Source organism: Aspergillus versicolor (assembly GCF_001890125.1).
Source record: "Aspergillus versicolor CBS 583.65 unplaced genomic scaffold ASPVEscaffold_7, whole genome shotgun sequence".
NCBI classification, from domain to species: Eukaryota; Fungi; Ascomycota; class Eurotiomycetes; order Eurotiales; family Aspergillaceae; genus Aspergillus; species Aspergillus versicolor.
Genome location: NW_024467530.1, coordinates 717,372 through 736,565, shown reverse-complemented (window position 1 = coordinate 736,565; position 19,194 = coordinate 717,372). Strand labels below are relative to the sequence as shown.

Sequence of the window (19,194 nt, the reverse complement as noted above, 5' to 3'; positions counted from 1 at the left end):
TTTTTCTGCGATTTTACAGTGCAGATGTAGGTCCTCCAGAACTTGAATTTCGTCTCCCCATCACTTGCCTCGCCTATCGTCCTCCGATATTTCGATACAAGACTGCCAGACAAAATTAGAAACCCGACAATGAAAACGGAATAGGAACATCTGCTGACTGTTCTTTTGAACAATAGTTTCGTCAAGACCCTGACGGGTAAGACCATTACCCTCGACGTCGAGTCGAGCGACACCATCGACAACGTCAAGACCAAGATCCAGGACAAGGAGGGTATTCCCCCTGACCAGCAGCGCCTGATCTTCGCTGGCAAGCAGCTCGAGGATGGCCGTACTCTGAGCGACTACAACATCCAGAAGGTATGAGGCAACTGTTCACACCGATTTTGAATTCGCGGAAGGAATTGCTTTGGGGATACGCGTTGGGCGGGGCAGTTGCAGGTATCTTTGCGTCAACAATTATGGCGCAAATTATCGTTATTGCCTCCGTCACAATGAGGGGGAGATTTTCTTGAATCTTTACGGATGGAATTGGCCTGGAATGAATTGAACGGTCGACTGACGATACTCTTTTTCCAACGATATAGGAGTCCACTCTCCACCTTGTCCTCCGTCTCCGTGGTGGTATCATCGAGCCTTCCCTCAAGGCCCTCGCTTCCAAGTACAACTGCGAGAAGAACATCTGCCGCAAGTGCTACGTACGTCTTTCTACCCGATGAACAGCCGACATGGTCTCCAACCCCAACAACCTTGTACTGATTCTATGAACAGGCTCGTCTTCCTCCTCGTGCCACCAACTGCCGTAAGAGAAAGTGCGGTCACTCCAACCAGCTACGCCCCAAGAAGAAGCTGAAATAGGCGACTCGTTTTATGTTACGTGTTTTTCTGCGTTGCTGGTGCGGAAGGGTGTGATGAGACGAATTGCAACGCGAAAAAGGTTCCTTTTTTTACAAGCGGCGTTGGAATGTTGAAGAAACATCAGAAGAGCTGGAGTCAATATATTTTACATGGCTACTCTCGGAACCAGTTGCAGTCAATCAAACAATTGTAAAATTCAGTTCCTCCTCGACATGATTTCTACCCTAGTCTTCGTGTAGATAGATAAGGTAAGGATAAAACGTACAATACAGGTGAGGTATACACGGCGAAATAGTCAAAAAAAGGATAATACTAAAGAGACAACTTCAACCGAATATAAATTCCGTGACCAAATGCTGCCTGAGCGAGTCAACAACACCAACTGAGCAGACCAAACAACCTGAACGACAAACCTCGATTTTACACTTAAAACATGAGCCTCTTGTCGTCGTGGTCGTCATGATCATCCCCATCGTCATCATCATGGTCCTTGTCATCACCCTTCTTGGAAACGGGGCTTCCATGCCTACAAATTTCACATCAGTCACATGAACGTAATAGGCCATAAAATCGGGGAACTCACGCAAAGAACAAGATCTTAATCGCAATTGCAAACCCAGCGTGCAGCAGGATAACAAGCACCAACAGCGCCCGGCTAGCCTTCGCATCTGTCGCGCTGAGCACAGGATACAAGTTCCTTAGCAGGAAGAAGACAGTCCATCCAAACCCGACTCCGACAAGCGCCCAGTTCAAGGCCGTCAACGGACTCCAACTAACAAGAGCGACCGCAATCCAGATCAAATTCGAGTAACCATAAAGCGCCCAGCACTCAACAAGGTCAGCGGTCGAGCTCCCGAACCACTTCAGCGCACCCCAGAGAGCGATGGGCAGGACGAATGTATACCCGTAAACGAGACCGGCGGCACCAGAAAGCAAGGTAAAGTCGTACTTGAAGTGGGTTTTGTCGTTGTTTGAGAGCCATTGCGAGATAGTGCCTGTTAGGAAAAGTATGACGATGACAGTTGTCGCAATCCAGAAGGGGCCGTAGAGGTCCGCGTTGCCTTCGAGAACGTCAAGAAAGTTGTTACGAGGGTAGACGGAGGCGACGCAGCGGCGGAGAACTTCGTTTGTGTCGACATCAAAGTATTGCTCGTAGTAGTGGATGGACCACCAGGCGTGTTTGGTCGGCGTGCCTCCTGGGGATCTGTTGCGGCGAGAGGAGCTTCCTCCGCCAGTGCCTATGAAGGCGCCGTTGTCTGGGTGGGATTTGGCATTGCGTTGGTCATTCTCGAAGTCTAAAGATGGGTTCCGTTAGCTTGATCTAGAGTATGTTGACTAGGTTTGGAGCTTACTTGACGGGTGAAATTCAAGATCTTCTTGAAGGTCGGTATGTCCAAGGTCGTCACCCTATTGTGCTATTAGCGCTGTTTCGCTGGAAAGAATGATGAAAAGGTGCCAAAATGTACATCTGCGTCGACATCCACTACCACATCATAGCCCTGGTTTGACATTGTAGGCGAGTTGTCTCTAATCTCGAGAAGCCAGCTGTTAGGATATGGAGAAGTGATGCGGGAACTGCCACAGCGGACTACGTACCATGGCACCAGCCACACACGACACACGAGGCACGAGGCACCAGCCACTAGCCACATTCAGCCACAACTGCTTCGAGTATACTGCCAGTACGACAGAACGAGTTTGACCACGCAAACTACAAGTATGCTTTCTTATATTAAATACTGTACACGATCTTACTTATCCATACACTTATTTTATTTCTTGATCGCGCCTCTGGCACCACACTGGATGGCGGGGGACCATATGCGAGGTACTCGTTGTAGAGACCCAACATTTACTAGTATCACTCTGGTTTCGTCATTGCATGTCCCAGCGGGCGTGAAACAATCATATCGAAATGCCGTTTCACAATGATGCCTTCTTAGTGGAATCGCTAGTGGTCAGTTCCTTTTTTACTGTCAGATGAGATCAGATAGGCTGCAATTGACGCGATTACGTTGAGCATCGGAAGCTCCCGCCACTGTATTTATTGCTCCCCTCTCCTCTTATCACTCCCGAGGGCCCTCTTATCACTTGTACATACCACACCTCGCTGCTCACACGCCTTGCGAAATCAAAGCCGGCTGGGATAATAATATTTAGTTATTGTTATTCTCGCCTCGAGATGAGAGAGAAGCCCATCATGTCTCCTTCAGAGACGACCCCGCTTCTCATCGTACCGGTCGCTCCCCAGCGTTACCGGTACCCTCATCACAAGCTTCGCCGAGCCTGCAGCTATTCCTTGGGCTTTCTTCTCTTCGTTGCCATTGTTCTATTCTTATTCCCTTCAGCTCTCCTTCCGCGCGAAGGCGGTTCGCTCTGGTCGTATCTCCCCGGCGCGCACCCATACCCGAGCTCCTGGCCCAGCGGTAACGGCCTCGACTACGAGGAGCTCGAGACTCTCCTTCTAGGAACTCCATCGGCGGCGCGCGCACGGGAATGGAGCAAGTACTACACAGCCGGCCCTCACCTTACGGGTAAGAACCTCAGCCAGGCGCTCTGGACAAAGCAGCGCTGGGAGGAATTCGGCATCAAGGATACCAAGATCGCTTCTTACGACGTCTATCTCAACTACCCTATTGACCACCGGTTAGCTCTGTTGAAGGGGAACAACGTTACATATGAGGCCTCGCTAGAAGAGGACGTCTTGGAGGAAGACAGCACAAGCGGTTTGCGCGACCGTGTGCCCACGTTTCATGGATACTCTGCTAGTGGAAATGTGACAGCAGGGTTTGTCTACGTCAACTTTGGTACCTTCGCTGATTATGAAGACCTGGTAAATGCGAATGTTACACTTGAGGGGAAGGTTGCGATTGCTAAGTACGGCCGTATTTTCCGTGGTCTGAAAGTGAAAAGGGCGCAGGAGCTTGGGATGGTCGGCGTGATTCTCTACGATGATCCGCAGCAAGATGGAGAATTCACAGAAGAAAACGGTTACAAGCCTTATCCCGAAGGTCCAGCAAGAAACCCCAGTGCTGTTCAGCGGGGAAGCACTCAATTCTTGAGTAAGTTTCATCTCTTGCACTCATATCCGTCTCTGTGAAATAACGAGTCATATAGGCTTTGCGCCCGGCGACCCTACTACTCCTGGATACCCCTCTAAACCGGGGTGTGATAGGCAGGATCCCCATCACTTCATCCCGTCTATCCCCTCAATACCAGTCTCCTATACGGACGTGCTGCCCCTCCTCAAAGCACTAAACGGCCACGGTCCAAAGGCATCTGACTTCAATGAGTGGTGGCAAGGCGGAGGTCTTGGCTACAAAGGTGTTGACTACAATATTGGACCTTCGCCAGATGACATCACTGTCAATCTGTATAATGAGCAGGAGTACGTTACTACTCCTTTGTGGAATGTCATCGGTGTTATCCCCGGCTCCCTTCCCGACGTTGTGGTTTTGGGTAACCACCGCGATGCTTGGATTGCTGGTGGTGCGGGTGATCCTAACAGCGGTTCTGCTGCGTTGAATGAGGTCATCCGCAGCTTCGGTGAGGCTCTCAAAGCCGGCTGGAAGCCCCTCCGCACCATCGTCTTCGCAAGCTGGGACGGCGAGGAGTACGGGCTGTTAGGTTCTACGGAGTGGGTGGAAGATCACCTCCCCTGGCTTTCAAAGTCCAATGTTGCATACCTGAATGTCGATGTGGCGGCATCTGGTAGCCGGATTTCTCCCACTGCAAGCCCACTTCTTAACAAATTAATTTATGAAGTTACTGGCCTGGTCCAGTCTCCTAACCAGACGGTCGAAGGACAAACAGTCCGCGATGTTTGGGACGGATACATTGGAACAATGGGCAGCGGCAGTGATTTCACCGCATTTCAAGACTTTGCTGGAATTCCTAGCTATGACCTCGGGTTTAGCCGCAGCTCTGACGACCCTGTCTACCATTACCACTCCAACTACGACAGCTTCGATTGGATGCAGAAATTTGGAGATCCAGAATTCCTCTATCATGAAGCGTGCACCAAAATCTGGGTCTTGGCTGCTGCGAAGCTGGCAGAAACTCCCGTTTTATTCTTCAACGCCACTGACTATGGCTTGGGCTTGGAGGAGTATGTGGACCGAATCCGGTCCAGTGCAAACAACCTGCCTGGTGGCGTCTCCTTTGACTTTGGGCCGTTGTACGATGCGATTAGCAAGTTCCAAAAAGTTGCGATTAAATTCGATGCCTATGCAGCTGAGTTGACATCGCAACTCGACGAAGACCTTCCTTGGTATCTCTGGTGGAAAAAGGTCAGACTATTCTTCCTCATCTACGATGTGAACACCAAGTACAAGAATATCGAGCGTCAGTTTTTGTACGAGGAGGGGCTGGATGGTCGTAGCTGGTTCAAGCACGTGGTATTTGCCCCCGGTATCTGGACAGGTTACGCGGGCGCGACTTATCCAGGTCTTGTGGAGAGCCTAGAGGCTGATGATGTAGCTAACGCTTCTGTGAGTTCTTCCCTCCCATTTTTTGTTTTCTTTCATGTTGAGGCGTATGCTAACATTGACATCTAATAGAAATGGCTGTATATAATCATTGAGCGTGTTGACGCGGCGGCCAAACTGCTCCAGTAGGAGCAAGCGCATAGTTTCAGCAGAAGTGGTTACGTGCGGACTGAAGCTGCATAGTCGAACAGGGATTGAATCCCTCGCATATACGAAGAATCACACGACCAGCAGGGTTGTTATTATACCCTGCTCCTGCTTATGAATCCACCTTAGAAATGTTTTCTGGTTATATATGTATTTAACATATACATGTCGTCAATGTCCTGTACGGGTTGTTTTTATTTGCCGCCTTGTAGCACCGTCTGTCCCGATCCATGTAGATAACGTGCGTTGTGGTACAGATCGGGTAGCATGATTGGCCACCCAGCCTATAATTACTCCGTAGTTGACGGTCTATATGTGAAGATCCAAGCCTCAACAAATTTTTAGATCCCAAATAGAATATAGTCGCAGCTCAGTCGAGCTTTAAAGGTACGGTGAAGTGTTGCTAGGGCGTCGTTTATACAAACAAAGGCCCGAGGCTGAACCCCGCTCAAGCAGCTGGGGCCGTGAGAGCAAGCGGACGCAGCAAGATGCAAGAAATGAAAGGCGACTAATAAAACATGGGAAGAGCTCCGATCAAGCTCATGGAGACGAAGGATCAGAGAGAAGAGGGGAAGATCACTTGACTGCGTGCTGTGGTGCTAGGAAGTTTCTTCCAGGTCGGGATAGCGGCAATGTCGCAACCACCGAGTGACTCCAAGTCTCCGTTAGCCTCAACTTTTCTTCTCTCCTTCTTTCCCCTTGATATTTCGCGTTTCTCTTTTTCTTTGCAGTCTGTCGTTTCCCCTCAAGTTGCAAGTTTTCTTCTGCAGCTGTTTCAACTGCGAGCTCCTCCACTCCTTACCCTTTGATGCATGCGGATGCTCCGAGGCTGCCTGTCCGGCAGCTGCTCATTCTTTGTAAGCGTTCGACCATGTCTTTGCGGGGCCAGACCCTTTGCTAACTTTCATATGCGCGTAGCAATATGTCGCTTTGCAGAACCTAGTACGTGAACTGAAAGTTTGTCTCCCCAAGACTTGGCTAAACAGATCTCTTCTCGGATAGTCTCCGTGACCTCATACCTGCCGTACCTTGTGAGCTCCGTCTGTTCCAGACACCAAAATATACATATACTCACTAATATGGACAGCCTGAAATGATCGAGAGTGTCGGCGTCCACGAATCTGAAGTTGCAAAATGGGCCGGACTCACCTCGGCCATCTCCTCCTTCTCCCAAGCAGCGATGGCTGTCTACTGGGGCACGGCCTCGGACCGTTTTGGGCGCAAACCCATCATTTTGCTTGGATTAACTGCTACCATGATCCTTTCCCTAGCCTTTGGTCTATCTAAATCACTGCCTATGTTGATGACCTGCCGTGGTATGATTGGCTTTATGAATGGAAACGTTGGTATCATCCGAACTATGGTGGCTGAGATGGTTCCCCAAAAGGAGCTCCAGCCTCAAGCCTTCAGTATTATGCCCATGGTATGGACTGTTGGTAGTATTTTTGGTCCGTCCTTTGGAGGATCACTCGCTCGACCGGCGGAGAAGTTCCCTCAGATCTTCGGTCATTGGAGGCTCTTCCAAGAGTTCCCCTTTTTGTTACCTAATTTGGTGTCTGCGGCTTTTTTCATCGTTGGTATCTCTACTGGCTTTATGTTCCTTCATGTATGCAGTCCTCTCTTAGCTTACTGTAGCGTTCTAACGGAGTATAGGAAACTTTATTTGCGAAACGCGGCCATCGCGACCCCGGATTGGTGCTTGGTCAGGCCCTCACTCGCCCTTGTACCCATCGGCGCCGCAAGGCCCCTCAAGACATGGTAGACGATGAAAGAACTCCTTTGCTTGGAGAACATCAGCCTACTACCCAACCGCAAAATAAAGCCGAAGTGAGGCCGCATACCTGGAAGGATGTTCTCAGTCCGCAGTCTGCGCTGATTCTCTTGACATACACCTTAATGTCGGTACACACTATGGCGTTCGAGTCAGTTCTACCTGTCTTCCTTCATACTCCCCCTCAACAATTTGAGGACAATCCAGATGTACAACTCCCGTTTAAATTTGTGGGCGGGTTCGGCATGGGTAAGTCATTCTTTTGTTGCCTTCCGCTAAATCAAATCTAATCTACCTTCTATTCAGATTCTCAACGCATTGGTATTCTGTACACTGTCACAGGGATCATAGGTATTGTAATGCAATTCTATGCATTCCCAGCCGCGGCAAGACGGTTTGGTGTCTTGAACTGCGTTAAAGCTTCCGCTGCTGCCTTTCCCATCATTTATCTCCTCACACCTTATGTATCTCTCGTCCCTGAGTCCATGCGCAACGTCTCAATATGCTTCGTGATCTTATCCAAGCTTACGGCCAGCATATTCAACTTCCCGGGAATCACAATTCTGCTCACCAATTCAGCCCGTAGTCTAGGTATTCTGGGAACCCTCAATGGGGTTGCCACGAGTACAAGCGCACTCGGGCGTGCCACCGGGCCAGCCATGCTAGGACCTATATTCTCGCTTGGCGTGAGGGCCGGCTACGTTATTATACCCTGGTGGTTCCTCTGCTTTATTTCTATCCTTGCCGCCGTCCCAATCCTGTGGATTGTTGAACCCGATGGTTTCCAGGGCCAGAGTTCGGATGGGGCAGAGCCAGAAGACCAAGTGGAACAAAACACTATCGAAGACACTCATCCTACTAAACACCAAGACAGCGAAACGAGGAATTAGACCACCTTCCGAATTTTACTATACGCGACATGATACTTACGCGAATAAAGACAAAACGCATCATGTCTGATGACTGACACGGCATTGGAAACAAAAAGCATTGAATTATTTACCTTGTTTATATAACCACTGATTGTCTCCATAGACTGATCATATTTTACAATTAATAGACAATCGCATCATCTAGGAATAGATTGAATAAAAATATCCATATTGTAACTGTCTTTTTTAACTTACTCTACCATTATTCACTTTCACGTACCGGCATTATCCTGCTACACCCTCGGACTCCGAGGCCAATTGCACCATCATTATTTAGTTCTCTGCACGATATTAATAATCCAATCACTGCCCGGGCCCGTTCCGGTTCCGCGGTCCTCCCTGGACCTTCAACTTTCTCTCCACTTGACTCCACATCAGACCATCAACCCAGAATCCATCGCAATCAGTCGCATAGATCAAGCTCTCCTCCGTCATCTCATCTCCCACCATCAACCTCCAAGAAACAAACCACAATTCACTAAAAAGAATTAAATAAATCCAAAATCCAAAATCCAAAAATGGTTTGTACCCCCCAATCCCGCCGCCCTCCCCTCCCATTCCAAATCCCACTGCATACTAACAAACATGTTAACCTTCCCCAGTCCGCCCCAACAACCCCCGCCCTCGCCCTCTCCCTCCTCACCTCCCTCGGCGGCGCAATCGGATACGCACGCACCGGTTCCCTCCCCTCAATCATCGCCGGTCTCTCCGTCGGCGCACTATACCTCCTCTCGTTCTTCCGGCTGCGCGGCGGACAGGCGTGGGGCGAGGAAATCGGGCTCCTGGCCTCCATTGTCCTGGCGGGTAGCTCGATTCCCAGGGCAATTAAGTTGAGAAAGCCGGTTCCGGTGGCTTTGAGCGTTGTAGCGCTTTATGGCCTGGTGGTTTTTGGCGGCGCGGTTAAGAAGAGAGTTTGATTGATCTTTTTGGTGGTTTTGATGGATTGCACTGGTTTTAGGGGAGGGTACGGAGTACTAAGTAGGTGCTCGATACTATATGCTTGATTGATGGGTGGTGTGAAGTTTGGGGGTTGATACGGCGGCGTGTAGATAACGGTGCGAGGAAGAATTACGTTACTCAATTGTATTCATGGTTATGTCTTTCATATCGAATATAATGATGTGAGTTGCCTACCTTGGCGAGGAACTTACAGTAGGTGACCTTTGCACAGTCCGAAAGCAACGTAACGAAACGAAAGCGAACGATAGGGGAGATCGACTTCTCGAGACAGCAGAGGCAGAGTAGGGGCATTTCCCTCCCGACCAAATCTCAGGCAGCACCAGGTAATCGAAATCGCGTCAAGCCATGAATCAGTTCCTTCGGCCAGGATGGCACAAAACACAACTCACCGATCTACGCCGAATCGATCATCTTCATCGCATCGCATCGCACCGCACCGCATCGGATCAGCAGCTTCGCTCGTTGTGGGCATCCCAGAGTAAAGCCCGGCACAGTTCAGTTGGGACCGCGCCCGCAAAACTACCAATAAAAAAGCATCAGGGCAGGAAATATGCACGAAGATATGGCCAGAAACGAAAGAAGAGAGAGAGAAAGCACTCATAGCGTATATCTAGAACCTCAACATGCATCGACTTAGCTGGATCAAATAGCCTCTCATACGCCATTGCATATGCCTGTTCAACCCGTCTTGTCGCATATAGAATGCTCGAGATGCGTTTTATTATTTCCGTTGTCTTTATCCCGCGGCATCGACTATTGTGTCTGACTGGCGAATTGTTCCCACGACTACAGAGGAAGGAAGCTCTCCAAGCGCCGTCTCCGTCCGATTATCAGGAACGAATGCGTACCTTGGCAATCTAGCCAACTTCTCCTCCGGGCTGATCTCATTATCTGAATATACCAACCGTGACTGCTTCGACTTATCTTTCTTGGCTGGCTTCTCTTCTGCGCCGTTGGCCGGTTGAGCCACGTTAGGTGTCGCTGCCTGGTCAGCCTCCTTCGCAGCTCCCGAGATCAAATCATCGATCGAAGAAGAAAATGCTGCAGCTTCAGGTTTTTCACCATTAGCAACACCAGGCGCAGCCGCACCACCAGGAACGGGGTGGCCCATATGCATCTGTTGTAGCTGGTACGCATTCACCTGAGGAGCACCGACGGCGGGTCGTTGCGGCAGACCCGATGCCGCTGGTAGGCTTCCCGATCGGGGAGGAAATGCGGTAGTCTGAGGAGAGTTGATCGGCGGGGGTTGCTGCTGTGGCACCTGTGTTGGAGGTGTATTTCCAAAGCCCGGAGCTGGCTGTGGCGAATACCCAGCAGGGGTAGAGTATTGCGTAGATGGAGGGAACTGTGGTTGCCCACCTGGTGAGTAATTTGGGTAAATAGGACTTGCCGTTGCCTGGTAAGGGGAGCCGGCCCCCGCATACGGCTGAGGATAGGAGAATGTTTGGGGAGGGGCGACGGGTGCGGCCCCGGCGACCGGGTTTGCTGAAGACTGGGCCTATAAAAGTCACATATTAGCAAAAGAGCTGAAGGGGGAAAGAGCAGATATATCGGCTACACTTACAAATGTGGCCACATTTGGTGTCTGACCAGCCCCAACCGGCGTCGCTTCCCCGCTACTCCCTCCAGCGAGAGCTTCCGCTTTCTTCGCCTTATGCTCCGCAAGTCGCTTCTTTAAATCTGAAATATTCTCAGTCTTGGGTTTTTTCGCGGGTTGGCCGCTGGAATTCGACGCTCCCGATGGTGGGTTCCCAGTTATAGCCTGTCGCTCCGCTTCGGACTGCTGGAATTGGGCAATGACTCGCTGGTTGTGCGACTGGATGACATCCTCTGGCACTCCCTCCATGCCGAAGATTTCCACTTCGAGGCTTGACCGGTTAGACAGTGCATTGTCGACGGCTGTGAGTTGTTCCTTGTGTACTTGACTCATATGCACCGACAGTCCTATCAGAGAAATACCAGTTAGTATGAAATGATTTGCGATATATGCCTAATTAGATGGTTGGTGTGACAAACCTCCTGCTGTATTTAATCTCCTACCACACCTTTCGCATTTGAAGTGTTTCGCCTTCTGATGTGAGATGAGGATTTTGAGGTCATCGAAGTCGCGCTCGCAGTAGTAGCACCAGGGGCGAGCGAGAACCTCTTCTAGAGTGGGGCTGCGTCTCTTCTTTCCCATTGTGAATGGAAATATGGGATAATCTGAGTTAAAATTCTGGTATAGCGATGCGAAGTTCCGGGTGCAGGGGAGAGATGTTGGCGCAAAGCTTCGGTCATTGGGGGAAGGTTTCGTCACGTGTATGTGGCTCTGGACACGTGATATCGACTCTGAGCGTGGGATCTCACATCTCAGAAACAGAGAGAACAAAATAAAACTGAAATGTAGCTTCAAACTTTAGAAAGAGCAGTAGATGTATGAATTTTTTTTATTCCATTGAAATCCAAACAACAGCCGTTCCCACCCAAGATATGGTATAATCACCGCTCTTTAACCAACCCATTGGTAGTACAATGTAAAATGTTAAGTACATGTGAAGAAAGAGATACTGAAACCCCAAACGCCTTGCGCTAGTATAACAAACATATGGCGAAATAACAACACAGTCCTCGTGGCCACCAGATTAGTCTAGCCAGTCGGGTATTGTATGGACAAAGAATGCAACAAGTGTAGATGTACAGTCAATTTCATACCCCCGCCGAGGCAGTGGATGTGAATTACATTAGTATTAAACTGCATAAACGCGAAATAAAACAGATGAAGACATAATAGGGCGATTCCACTAGGGTCGTGGGTGGCCCGGTGGTGGAGGTAACCCAGCTCCTCCGTAAGGATTGTAATAATCAGGATATGGCGTGCGATAGGGCTGGGGTGGTGGTTGATGGAGAGGGCCTGGCCCACGAGGTCCGAGAGGAAATGGTGGTACAGCCCGGGGGTCCAAGTGTGGTGGTGGGTATGGGGCCAGTGGGCCGGGGCCTGGGCGTGCTGCAGCAATGGGCGGTAGCTGGGGAGCCGGAGGACCATGCGTGTGGGCATGGGTGTGAGTGTGAGTATGAGGTCCAGGTGCCAATTGAGGCGGTGGTGCCAACGGCAATGGTGGTGGCGCAGGAGCCAGACCCGTATCTCGCGGAGGAGTGGGCATAACTGGGCTAGCGGATTTTTTCTTCTGTTTTATGATGGGCTTAGAAACCTCGGTGGCCTTTTTGACTGCTTCTGCAGCTCTATCCGCTTCAATTTGAGCCTTAGACCGTTTCGGGTTACGGACACGCCCTTCTCGGTTGAAGCGAGCCCAGTGATTAAGCATGGCTTCTGTGCGCTTGGGATTCTTCGAGTTTGCGATCTTTTGTCGTCGTGCGAGTTCGGCTGGGTCAACTGCCTCATCTTGTGTGCTTCCCATTAGCGGTTTCGCGCTAGACGCGGTTGCTGGGCTTCCATTGGGGGCTGGTTCGATTGGTACGAGCTGCGATGCTCCATGTCGTGCTTGAGATGAGCCTTCTGCCGCAGGCGTCGACCGAGCAGGAGTTCCAAGAGAGGGTACTGGGACCAACGGTGCCTCTGAAGCAGCACGAGAGCCCCCACGAGCCGCACCCCTTCCACGAGTACGGCCACCCCTGCCCCGCGTGGCAGAAGTGCGTGCATATCCATACTCGGCGGTGTTTTCAGCTTCGGCGGCCTGACGACGAGTACGCGCACGGCGTTTTGTGGGATTGGCATAGTCTTGATCAATCTCACCCGGTGTAGGTGTTTCGGTAGCAGCTTCATCGGAATCATTCACTCTGGCGGCTTCAATTTCTGCGGCCTTGCGTTTTCGGGTAGCCTTTCCGATGTAGTCTTCGCGTGGAGGGTTTTGAAACTTAGGTACATGCTCAGTACCAAATTTGGTGACGGTTCGCCATCCATCAGGGTTTGGATTGTGGGCTCCGGTTTTCTGAACCATTTTTCTGTATTGCGCCGGAGTAGGCTTGAAGCCGCCCTGTACAAATGGGTTTTGATGGCCGACTTTGTCTTCCTTGGGATCATATTTGTAGCCATAGAGCATTGCTTCCTTCTTGTCCTCAAACACCTGTTGCCGTTCGAGTTTCCGTGGGTCACTCGTAATCTTTAGCTGGTGTCTAGTCGCCAATTTCTGCAACTTGTCGATTGCCAAAAATTCATCCTGCCATATTCTCAGAGCATAAGCAGCATTTTCAGTGATGGCATGAAGCTCATCGCTAGAACGCAGTTCAGGGTCGCGAAGTTGAGACAAGAAGTCCTCTAGTGGTGTGATCTCGAGAAATTCGCCGCGTCCGACCGTTGACCTTTTGTAAGGATCTGGACGCTCGATAATCTCTCGCGCGTCGCGTTTCTTGCTACGCTTGGATTCATGAAAAACAGCGGTCCATGTTTCACTGATTTCGCTGGTGTTCTCCTCGTAGTCGTCGGCGAATTTGCGGACATCATGGATGTTCCAGAAGTTGTGAAGACGCTTTTCAACCGACGCAGAATCTTCCTCGCGAGAGAACTCGTGTAGCTGGTTAGAGAGAGCGACGTCGGATTCGCCCTCAGGAGCTTCTCCATCGCCGTCGGCCTCGGCCTCAGCCTCGTCTGCATCGAGGTCCGGGGGCTCTTTCTCGTCGTCATACAACTCAGTTGCTTCTGCGAGCTCATCTTCCGCAATTTCGGCATTTTCGTCATCATCAGAATCCACCGTGCGCGGTGAGCCATTGAGTTTGTTAGCAGGCATGTCGTCGTACTCAGCCTGTTCATCGTCGTCATCATCATAGATCTGGCTCTCATCATCTGGGTGAGTAGCGCCGTTGTATGTGGAGGGAATATTAGTGTTGGGGTGGGCAGTGGCGATGTGTTTTTTCAAAGCCTCAGCACCCGAAACACCGGAAGAAGATTCAACATGCTCTCCACAGGTAGAACATATTAATCTATGAGAGGTTGGAGACGGAGAGGGAGTTGTTTGGGTAGAGTTAGAGTTGGCATGAATAGGTTCGGAGAATTTTCGGCGTAGCGGAGAGTCCTGGCTGGCCATCTCAGAAGTATCCATGTCGGGCTCACTCTGGGCAACAGGCCTCATGGTTGGCCGAAGCGAAGAGCGACGGGAATGGAAGTGATGCGACAGAGAATTAAGATAAGAAAACCAATTCGATTCTGGGTGGAAAGCCCAGAATTAGGAACACTGGCCATAGTCAGTCGATCGAAACTCGTGTTGAAAAAGTTCGCTTGTGTTGCCAAGACACTGGGAAGTACGAGCACAAGGGCAGTGCAGTCATCAAAGGAACAATAAAAGATGCAGAGAGAGACAAGAACGGGAAGCGACCAAGCCAGTGGCAAGAAAACATAAGGCAGAACGATGTTTGATCGTCGTGGGCAATGAGATCGGGCAAGAGAAGTAGATGAAGTTCTGGCAATTGACAGGGAGAAACAAGAGAGATACGTGGTGCGAGCGAAACAAACGGGATGTAACACCTACCGTGAAAACAGGGACAGCGGACCGATCAGGCCCAGCTGAGAGGGAGAGAGTGCCCGACTACCCCAAAGAAGAGACTCAGCAGGAGAAGAAGGGGGAGCGACAGGGTAGTCGAACAAGAGAAGGAGGTCGCGAGTGGTTGCCAGGGATCGAAGTAGAAAATCGTACTCCGTAGTAAGGCACGGGCAGGGAGTTCTGGAACCGGTAAAGTAGAGCAACCAAGCGGGTAAGCAGAAAACTATGCGCCCCGACCACGCCCCAAACAGAGTACAGAGGGGGATCGGCTCGCGATCGCGATGGTTTGGGGATGGAACACAAAGTAGATTGATGGTTTGGCGGCTTGTGTTGGTAGCCTATCCCGTGCAGGAGCTGGGAAAAGTCCTCACGAGAAGTATGAGAAACGACGGGGGCGTTCGGGGGAAAGGACAAGAAGCAACAGAAAGGAAAAGGGAAACTAGAGGGCAGAGACGCAGGGAAACATAACTAGCGACAGGATATAGGAACTGGACTCGACGACAAAGCCGGCGAGAGGATGGGCGCGGAGGGATTGAGGGAAAAGCTGAGTCTACAGACCTGGGAGTTGAGGACCTGTAGAAGAGAACTAGAGATGATCCTAAATTACTCCTCCTTAGCGCTCGTACAGGGCGTGACGCGCCGGGGCCAATATTACGAATTTCCCTGGACGGGATCCACACAGTGGGCGAATCCGCTTCCGCCTCCGGATTCGATTGCCCCCTCTTTGGCCTCTTGATGGCGAGAAAGAGGTTATGGCCAACAAGTCCTCGACATGGCCAAACAGGCTCTCGTTTCTGGGGATCTCGGAGTACAGAAAGTTTAAGTGCTTCCTCGACGGACTCGATATTCCTAAAGGGCCAAACTTCCACCCGTGAGGCATTTCCCTTACGGTCGCGTGGCCTCATTGGTGTGAATATATACTTTGTATCGGTATTACCAATTGACATCATCCACAAGAGTCCGACTATAGGAGAAACATGGGCCACACGATGCTAAACAATGGATCAGTCGGGAAGGAAAATGCGAGATGGGTTGGATTCCTTGTTGTGCTTAACATAATGGAGCGATATTTTGATTTGGCTGTTGCCAGCCACCGTCAGAGGAAGACGATTCCGAAGTATATTTACCTATGAGAGAACCCGAAGGCGAGTTACCAGACAAATGACATTCCAAGGTCGTGGCAGATGGATATTCGTTCCCACACAGTATACTTCGTGTTCAGTAGATTACTTCCATAGTAGAATCTCCTTGCATAAAACTAAGGATCAACTGATTATCAAATTGCCTCGGTATTTTCTTGTGTTTTGGTGTATTTTCCATTGGTTCTTCTCGTCAAAATCCAACAAATATAGTTATACCCAGCGCAGGTCGCTGTAATTTCCACAGCCTCTCGATCACTAAACAACCCCCGCAGCTCCTTCCAAACCTTCGGCACGGTAATGGTTTTCGTCATGGCATCTGTATATCTCAAGACAGTGCCCTTAGCAGGTCTCAGCACGCCCTCTGTCACCTTTGCGGGAATATCTGCCTCGGAATCGCGCACAACACTGACTACAGCAGCATCACTGAGCCCAGCATCAATAAATAAATCGAGTGGTGCTCTCACTCAAACCATGCGCCGTTGAGAACCGCCACGCGGCACATGATTAACTTACTGATAACGGGCGTGAGACTGGTTCTTTGGCGAATTGTCCCGAAAAATGGGTTCCGGCCCTCTGCGGTTGGGAATCAATGCAGAATGGTCCGATCTCGTGGGAAGACATTGGGCACGCGCTGTTTGTCTCTCGCAAAAGACCCAGATCTTTCCATGTAAAAGGAAAAGTAGCCACGCATGGGGAGTTGTCCTGGGTGGCTCGCGCGTTAGATAAGAACTACGGTATTAGAATTAAAGCTGGCGAGTCGGGTTTCGGAGTATGTGTACGGAATCCTTTCTCAGCCGATGCTCCAGCCGAGTATGAAATGATCTATCCTCACGGGTACGAACTGCCAGTAGGCTTCGGCGAGGATCCGCCGTCGCACAGTTGAGCCTGCTGAGGTGCTTGCTTACTACTGCCTCTAATAGATCATTCCACGGATGTTCTCAGGAAGCCAGCCTCCCACAATATTCAAACATCGAATGGGTCTGTTTGCCTACATAATGAGAATATATTCAGCGTACATTGCAGTCAATCACTTGATAACAAAATCAGTCCAGCCTCATTCCGAAGGCGACTCTCGGGCCGCGCCCTCGAACTGGAGGCATTCCTCTAGATTCAGATCCAAGAATCTAATATCATCGGATTGAGCTCCAGTCTATATATAGGCTGTTCTGCTAGAAAATTTTGCAGATAGACTGCGTTCACCTGCAGCCACGGATTCGGATCTGCGTTCGTCTGAGCCCTGGAAACGCTTTTGCTTTACAAATTGTCGGTGTCCAACAATCACCAATATGACAAGTCAATTCAAAGATAAGTCATGGGCCTGGGTTTCCAAGTTTGTCTCGTACATATCTTATACATAGAGTTGCCATGAACGGTTGAGCATCAGGATTTGATTTTCAAGACTGCAAGTCTAGCTACATAATGCATAGCAGATTGAAACCAACGATGCAATTGAGAACTCTGCGTAATATCGAGCCCTGAAATCTAAAATAAACAGGGACCCAGGTACATTTGGACTCTGAAGGTAGGAATAAACAGCTTAACGATGGCAGCACGGCGTCAAGGCCCTTGTGCTGCTGCTGCACGCTAAAGGGTCTTGGCGCAGGTCATTCCCCACCGCCAGCAGCTTCCAGTCCACCAAGCAACAACAGAGCAGCAGTTCGCCCGTCACCACCACAGCTTCTCTCCCCGCAATTCGAAACTCACACGTAAAAACCAGCTATGCCTCCAAAAGGCGCGAAACCGACCAGCGACGAGCTCCTCGCCCAGTTTGACAACCTGGGCGTCGAGTCCGGCGAGTCCAAGACGAAACCGGCTGCTAACACCACAAACAACGCCCCTCCGCAGGTTGACGAGGATGTCCTGACCGAACTGGGGAACCTGGCATCTCAACGCCCAAGCAGCAACGCTGGAACTCCGCGCACATCTACCAATGAGCCTAGACCATCGATGTCCAAGCCAGGAACCCCTGCCGGGCGGCTGAGCGAGGACAAGTCCGCACCTCGCAAATCTGGCGAGAGTGGCCGGAATGGCAAAGCTCAAAATGCGCAACCAGCTTCCAGCGAGGATTCAGCGACTGGGGACGCTTCCTCCAGCGCCGGCGGAGGCTGGTGGGGAGGCATTTTTGCGACTGCCTCCGCAACTGCCACAGCTGCCATGAAGCAGGCCGAGGCCGCTGTGAAGGAAATCCAACAGAATGAGGAGGCTCAGAAGTGGGCTGAGCAGGTGAAAGGGAATGTTGGGGCACTAAGAGACTTGGGTAGGATTCCCCTCGGTTTCTCCATCATATGCCTGTGCGCTCGTACTGATGCTAACTACCCGTTTCAGGCGGCGAACTTCGCAGCATGGCTATGCCTACATTTACTTCCCTGATCCACACGATTGCGCCTCCGATCTCATCCCACGAACGTCTTCAGATTCATGTTACACACGATCTTTCCGGATATCCGAGTCTAGACCCCCTCGTCTACGCTGTATTTTCTCGTGTTATGTCCCAGGTTGAAGGTGGTGACCTGCTAGTTATACAGAGGGGCCAGGAGTCCGCACCGAAACGTGGCCAAGACAACAGTGTATCGACTGCCGGCTGGCGCGATGGGCCCTGGTGGCGAACCGTTACCCCGGGAAACCCTCGCAGCATTTCAGCTGTGCCTGGTCTTGTGGAGGCAACCAAGCTTTGCCGAGCAAGTGCGGAGGGTTATGCGGCCGAATACTTTGCTTCGAGAGGTGGAGTAGAGGAAGCCGCAAAGCAAGCTACCCAAGACCTCAGCGAAACAAACCCTGTCAGAAGCAGCGATATCTTCCTCGCTATCCAGGCTGTCAGTCAAACAACGTCAACCGCGGAGGTATTCCAGGCTGGGCCAACCACCGACAAGGCCACGCCCTCTGGTGTCGTGGATGTCCCTGATGCACCAGAAGAAGAAATTACCTTCGCCCTTTATCTCCACGACCCCATTCACGGCATCGCTTTCCATGCTGTCTCACAGGCAATCCCACAGAAATGGATCCACTGGCTAGATTCCTCCTCGGCCCCCGCACCTAACTTCGAGTCTGCAGACTCCGACGTGCCCCGTGCAGTCGTTCCGGAAGAAATTTCCGAAATTGTCGAGAGTGGCGGTGTTGATCCCCGCGAATGGGCCGCTGAATGGATCGAGGAAGCCATTACCCTCTCTGTCGGTATCGTCGCGCAGCGCTATGTCGCACGCAGAATGGGCGTGGGTGAGTCCGCAGCTGCAAAGGGCAAGATGCGTGCTGAGCAGGCATCGGCCGCGGAAAGTGGAGCTGGGGAAGTTGCGCGGGCGATGTAGGATTTGCTCCCCCATTTTTGACCATTAATATAATTTTTTGTTACATATTATACTCTACCCAGACATTCCTGTACTTCAGCCACCGAAGTCTGTCTTTTTGCCTTTTTGTCTTTTTTTTTTTTTTTCT

General features: G+C 50.8%; 10 protein-coding genes across 10 annotated transcripts; 6 read left to right on the top strand and 4 right to left on the bottom strand.

Moving 5' to 3' along the window:
* Nucleotides 1–112: 112 nt before the first annotated feature.
* ASPVEDRAFT_773918 (uncharacterized protein) lies at nucleotides 113–1,015 on the bottom strand. The gene is made up of 2 exons (XM_040816390.1): nucleotides 820–1,015; nucleotides 113–691 (listed from the first exon to the last, which is right to left on the bottom strand). Exon 2 carries the CDS (start codon nucleotides 677–679, stop codon nucleotides 245–247), a length of 435 nt encoding a protein of 144 aa, XP_040669912.1. The 5' UTR covers nucleotides 680–691; nucleotides 820–1,015; the 3' UTR covers nucleotides 113–244.
* ASPVEDRAFT_43614 (Yip1 family protein) lies at nucleotides 979–2,401 on the bottom strand. The gene is made up of 4 exons (XM_040812860.1): nucleotides 2,322–2,401; nucleotides 2,208–2,262; nucleotides 1,439–2,150; nucleotides 979–1,381 (listed from the first exon to the last, which is right to left on the bottom strand). Exons 1-4 carry the CDS (start codon nucleotides 2,364–2,366, stop codon nucleotides 1,282–1,284), a joined length of 912 nt encoding a protein of 303 aa, XP_040669911.1. The 5' UTR covers nucleotides 2,367–2,401; the 3' UTR covers nucleotides 979–1,281.
* A 238-nt stretch (nucleotides 2,402–2,639) lies between these two features.
* Nucleotides 2,640–5,453, top strand: ASPVEDRAFT_152537 (M28 family metallopeptidase). The gene is made up of 2 exons (XM_040808314.1): nucleotides 2,640–3,917; nucleotides 3,973–5,453. The coding sequence occupies exons 1-2, from the start codon at nucleotides 3,038–3,040 to the stop codon at nucleotides 5,409–5,411; spliced, it is 2,319 nt and encodes a 772-aa protein (XP_040669910.1). The 5' UTR covers nucleotides 2,640–3,037; the 3' UTR covers nucleotides 5,412–5,453.
* A 431-nt stretch (nucleotides 5,454–5,884) lies between these two features.
* Nucleotides 5,885–8,385, top strand: ASPVEDRAFT_773609 (MFS transporter). The gene is made up of 6 exons (XM_040816386.1): nucleotides 5,885–6,346; nucleotides 6,408–6,431; nucleotides 6,492–6,520; nucleotides 6,577–7,095; nucleotides 7,143–7,509; nucleotides 7,567–8,385. The coding sequence occupies exons 1-6, from the start codon at nucleotides 6,298–6,300 to the stop codon at nucleotides 8,148–8,150; spliced, it is 1,572 nt and encodes a 523-aa protein (XP_040669909.1). The 5' UTR covers nucleotides 5,885–6,297; the 3' UTR covers nucleotides 8,151–8,385.
* A 250-nt stretch (nucleotides 8,386–8,635) lies between these two features.
* On the top strand, nucleotides 8,636–9,109 carry ASPVEDRAFT_196220 (TMEM14 family protein; the record flags this gene model as incomplete). Its single annotated transcript, XM_040809208.1, has 1 exon — nucleotides 8,636–9,109. The coding sequence occupies exon 1, from the start codon at nucleotides 8,711–8,713 to the stop codon at nucleotides 9,107–9,109; it is 399 nt and encodes a 132-aa protein (XP_040669908.1). The 5' UTR covers nucleotides 8,636–8,710.
* A 779-nt stretch (nucleotides 9,110–9,888) lies between these two features.
* Nucleotides 9,889–11,331, bottom strand: ASPVEDRAFT_85552 (putative C2H2 finger domain protein; the record flags this gene model as incomplete). Its single annotated transcript, XM_040817715.1, has 3 exons — nucleotides 9,889–10,650; nucleotides 10,717–11,096; nucleotides 11,169–11,331. 3 exons carry the CDS (start codon nucleotides 11,329–11,331, stop codon nucleotides 9,889–9,891), a joined length of 1,305 nt encoding a protein of 434 aa, XP_040669907.1.
* Nucleotides 11,332–11,932: 601 nt separating this feature from the next.
* ASPVEDRAFT_135585 (uncharacterized protein) lies at nucleotides 11,933–14,185 on the bottom strand (the record flags this gene model as incomplete). The annotated part of the gene is made up of 1 exon (XM_040807227.1): nucleotides 11,933–14,185. The coding sequence occupies one exon, from the start codon at nucleotides 14,183–14,185 to the stop codon at nucleotides 11,933–11,935; it is 2,253 nt and encodes a 750-aa protein (XP_040669906.1).
* Nucleotides 14,186–15,352: 1,167 nt separating this feature from the next.
* On the top strand, nucleotides 15,353–15,825 carry ASPVEDRAFT_43610 (uncharacterized protein). The gene has a single exon (XM_040812859.1). The coding sequence runs from the start codon at nucleotides 15,359–15,361 to the stop codon at nucleotides 15,617–15,619; it is 261 nt and encodes an 86-aa protein (XP_040669905.1). The 5' UTR covers nucleotides 15,353–15,358; the 3' UTR covers nucleotides 15,620–15,825.
* ASPVEDRAFT_891489 (uncharacterized protein) lies at nucleotides 15,679–16,351 on the top strand. Its single transcript, XM_040818533.1, has one exon. The coding sequence runs from the start codon at nucleotides 15,785–15,787 to the stop codon at nucleotides 15,998–16,000; it is 216 nt and encodes a 71-aa protein (XP_040669904.1). The 5' UTR covers nucleotides 15,679–15,784; the 3' UTR covers nucleotides 16,001–16,351.
* A 1,133-nt stretch (nucleotides 16,352–17,484) lies between these two features.
* ASPVEDRAFT_134974 (DUF5427 domain-containing protein MTC1) lies at nucleotides 17,485–19,067 on the top strand (the record flags this gene model as incomplete). The annotated part of the gene is made up of 2 exons (XM_040807183.1): nucleotides 17,485–18,022; nucleotides 18,091–19,067. 2 exons carry the CDS (start codon nucleotides 17,485–17,487, stop codon nucleotides 19,065–19,067), a joined length of 1,515 nt encoding a protein of 504 aa, XP_040669903.1.
* Nucleotides 19,068–19,194: the final 127 nt, after the last annotated feature.

What these genes read in the sequence shown, in the direction of transcription:
- ASPVEDRAFT_152537 (XM_040808314.1), top strand. Translation starts at nt 3,038, where the DNA reads ATGAGAGAGAAGCCCATCATGTCTCCTTCAGAGACGACCCCGCTTCTC. An exon ending in GGGAAGCACTCAATTCTTGA is followed by an intron (nt 3,918 to 3,972) that starts GTAAGTTTCATC and finishes CGAGTCATATAG; the next exon opens with GCTTTGCGCCCGGCGACCCT.
- ASPVEDRAFT_773609 (XM_040816386.1), top strand. Translation starts at nt 6,298, where the DNA reads ATGCATGCGGATGCTCCGAGGCTGCCTGTCCGGCAGCTGCTCATTCTT. An exon ending in CCGGCAGCTGCTCATTCTTT is followed by an intron (nt 6,347 to 6,407) that starts GTAAGCGTTCGA and finishes ATATGCGCGTAG; the next exon opens with CAATATGTCGCTTTGCAGAA. An exon ending in ATGTCGCTTTGCAGAACCTA is followed by an intron (nt 6,432 to 6,491) that starts GTACGTGAACTG and finishes CTTCTCGGATAG; the next exon opens with TCTCCGTGACCTCATACCTG.
- ASPVEDRAFT_891489 (XM_040818533.1), top strand. Translation starts at nt 15,785, where the DNA reads ATGACATTCCAAGGTCGTGGCAGATGGATATTCGTTCCCACACAGTAT.
- ASPVEDRAFT_773918 (XM_040816390.1), bottom strand. Translation starts at nt 679, where the DNA reads ATGTTCTTCTCGCAGTTGTACTTGGAAGCGAGGGCCTTGAGGGAAGGC.
- ASPVEDRAFT_43614 (XM_040812860.1), bottom strand. Translation starts at nt 2,366, where the DNA reads ATGTCAAACCAGGGCTATGATGTGGTAGTGGATGTCGACGCAGAT. An exon ending in TCTTGAATTTCACCCGTCAA is followed by an intron (nt 2,151 to 2,207) that starts GTAAGCTCCAAA and finishes ACCCATCTTTAG; the next exon opens with ACTTCGAGAATGACCAACGC. An exon ending in ATTAAGATCTTGTTCTTTGC is followed by an intron (nt 1,382 to 1,438) that starts GTGAGTTCCCCG and finishes TGAAATTTGTAG; the next exon opens with GCATGGAAGCCCCGTTTCCA.
- ASPVEDRAFT_43610 (XM_040812859.1), top strand. Translation starts at nt 15,359, where the DNA reads ATGGCGAGAAAGAGGTTATGGCCAACAAGTCCTCGACATGGCCAAACA.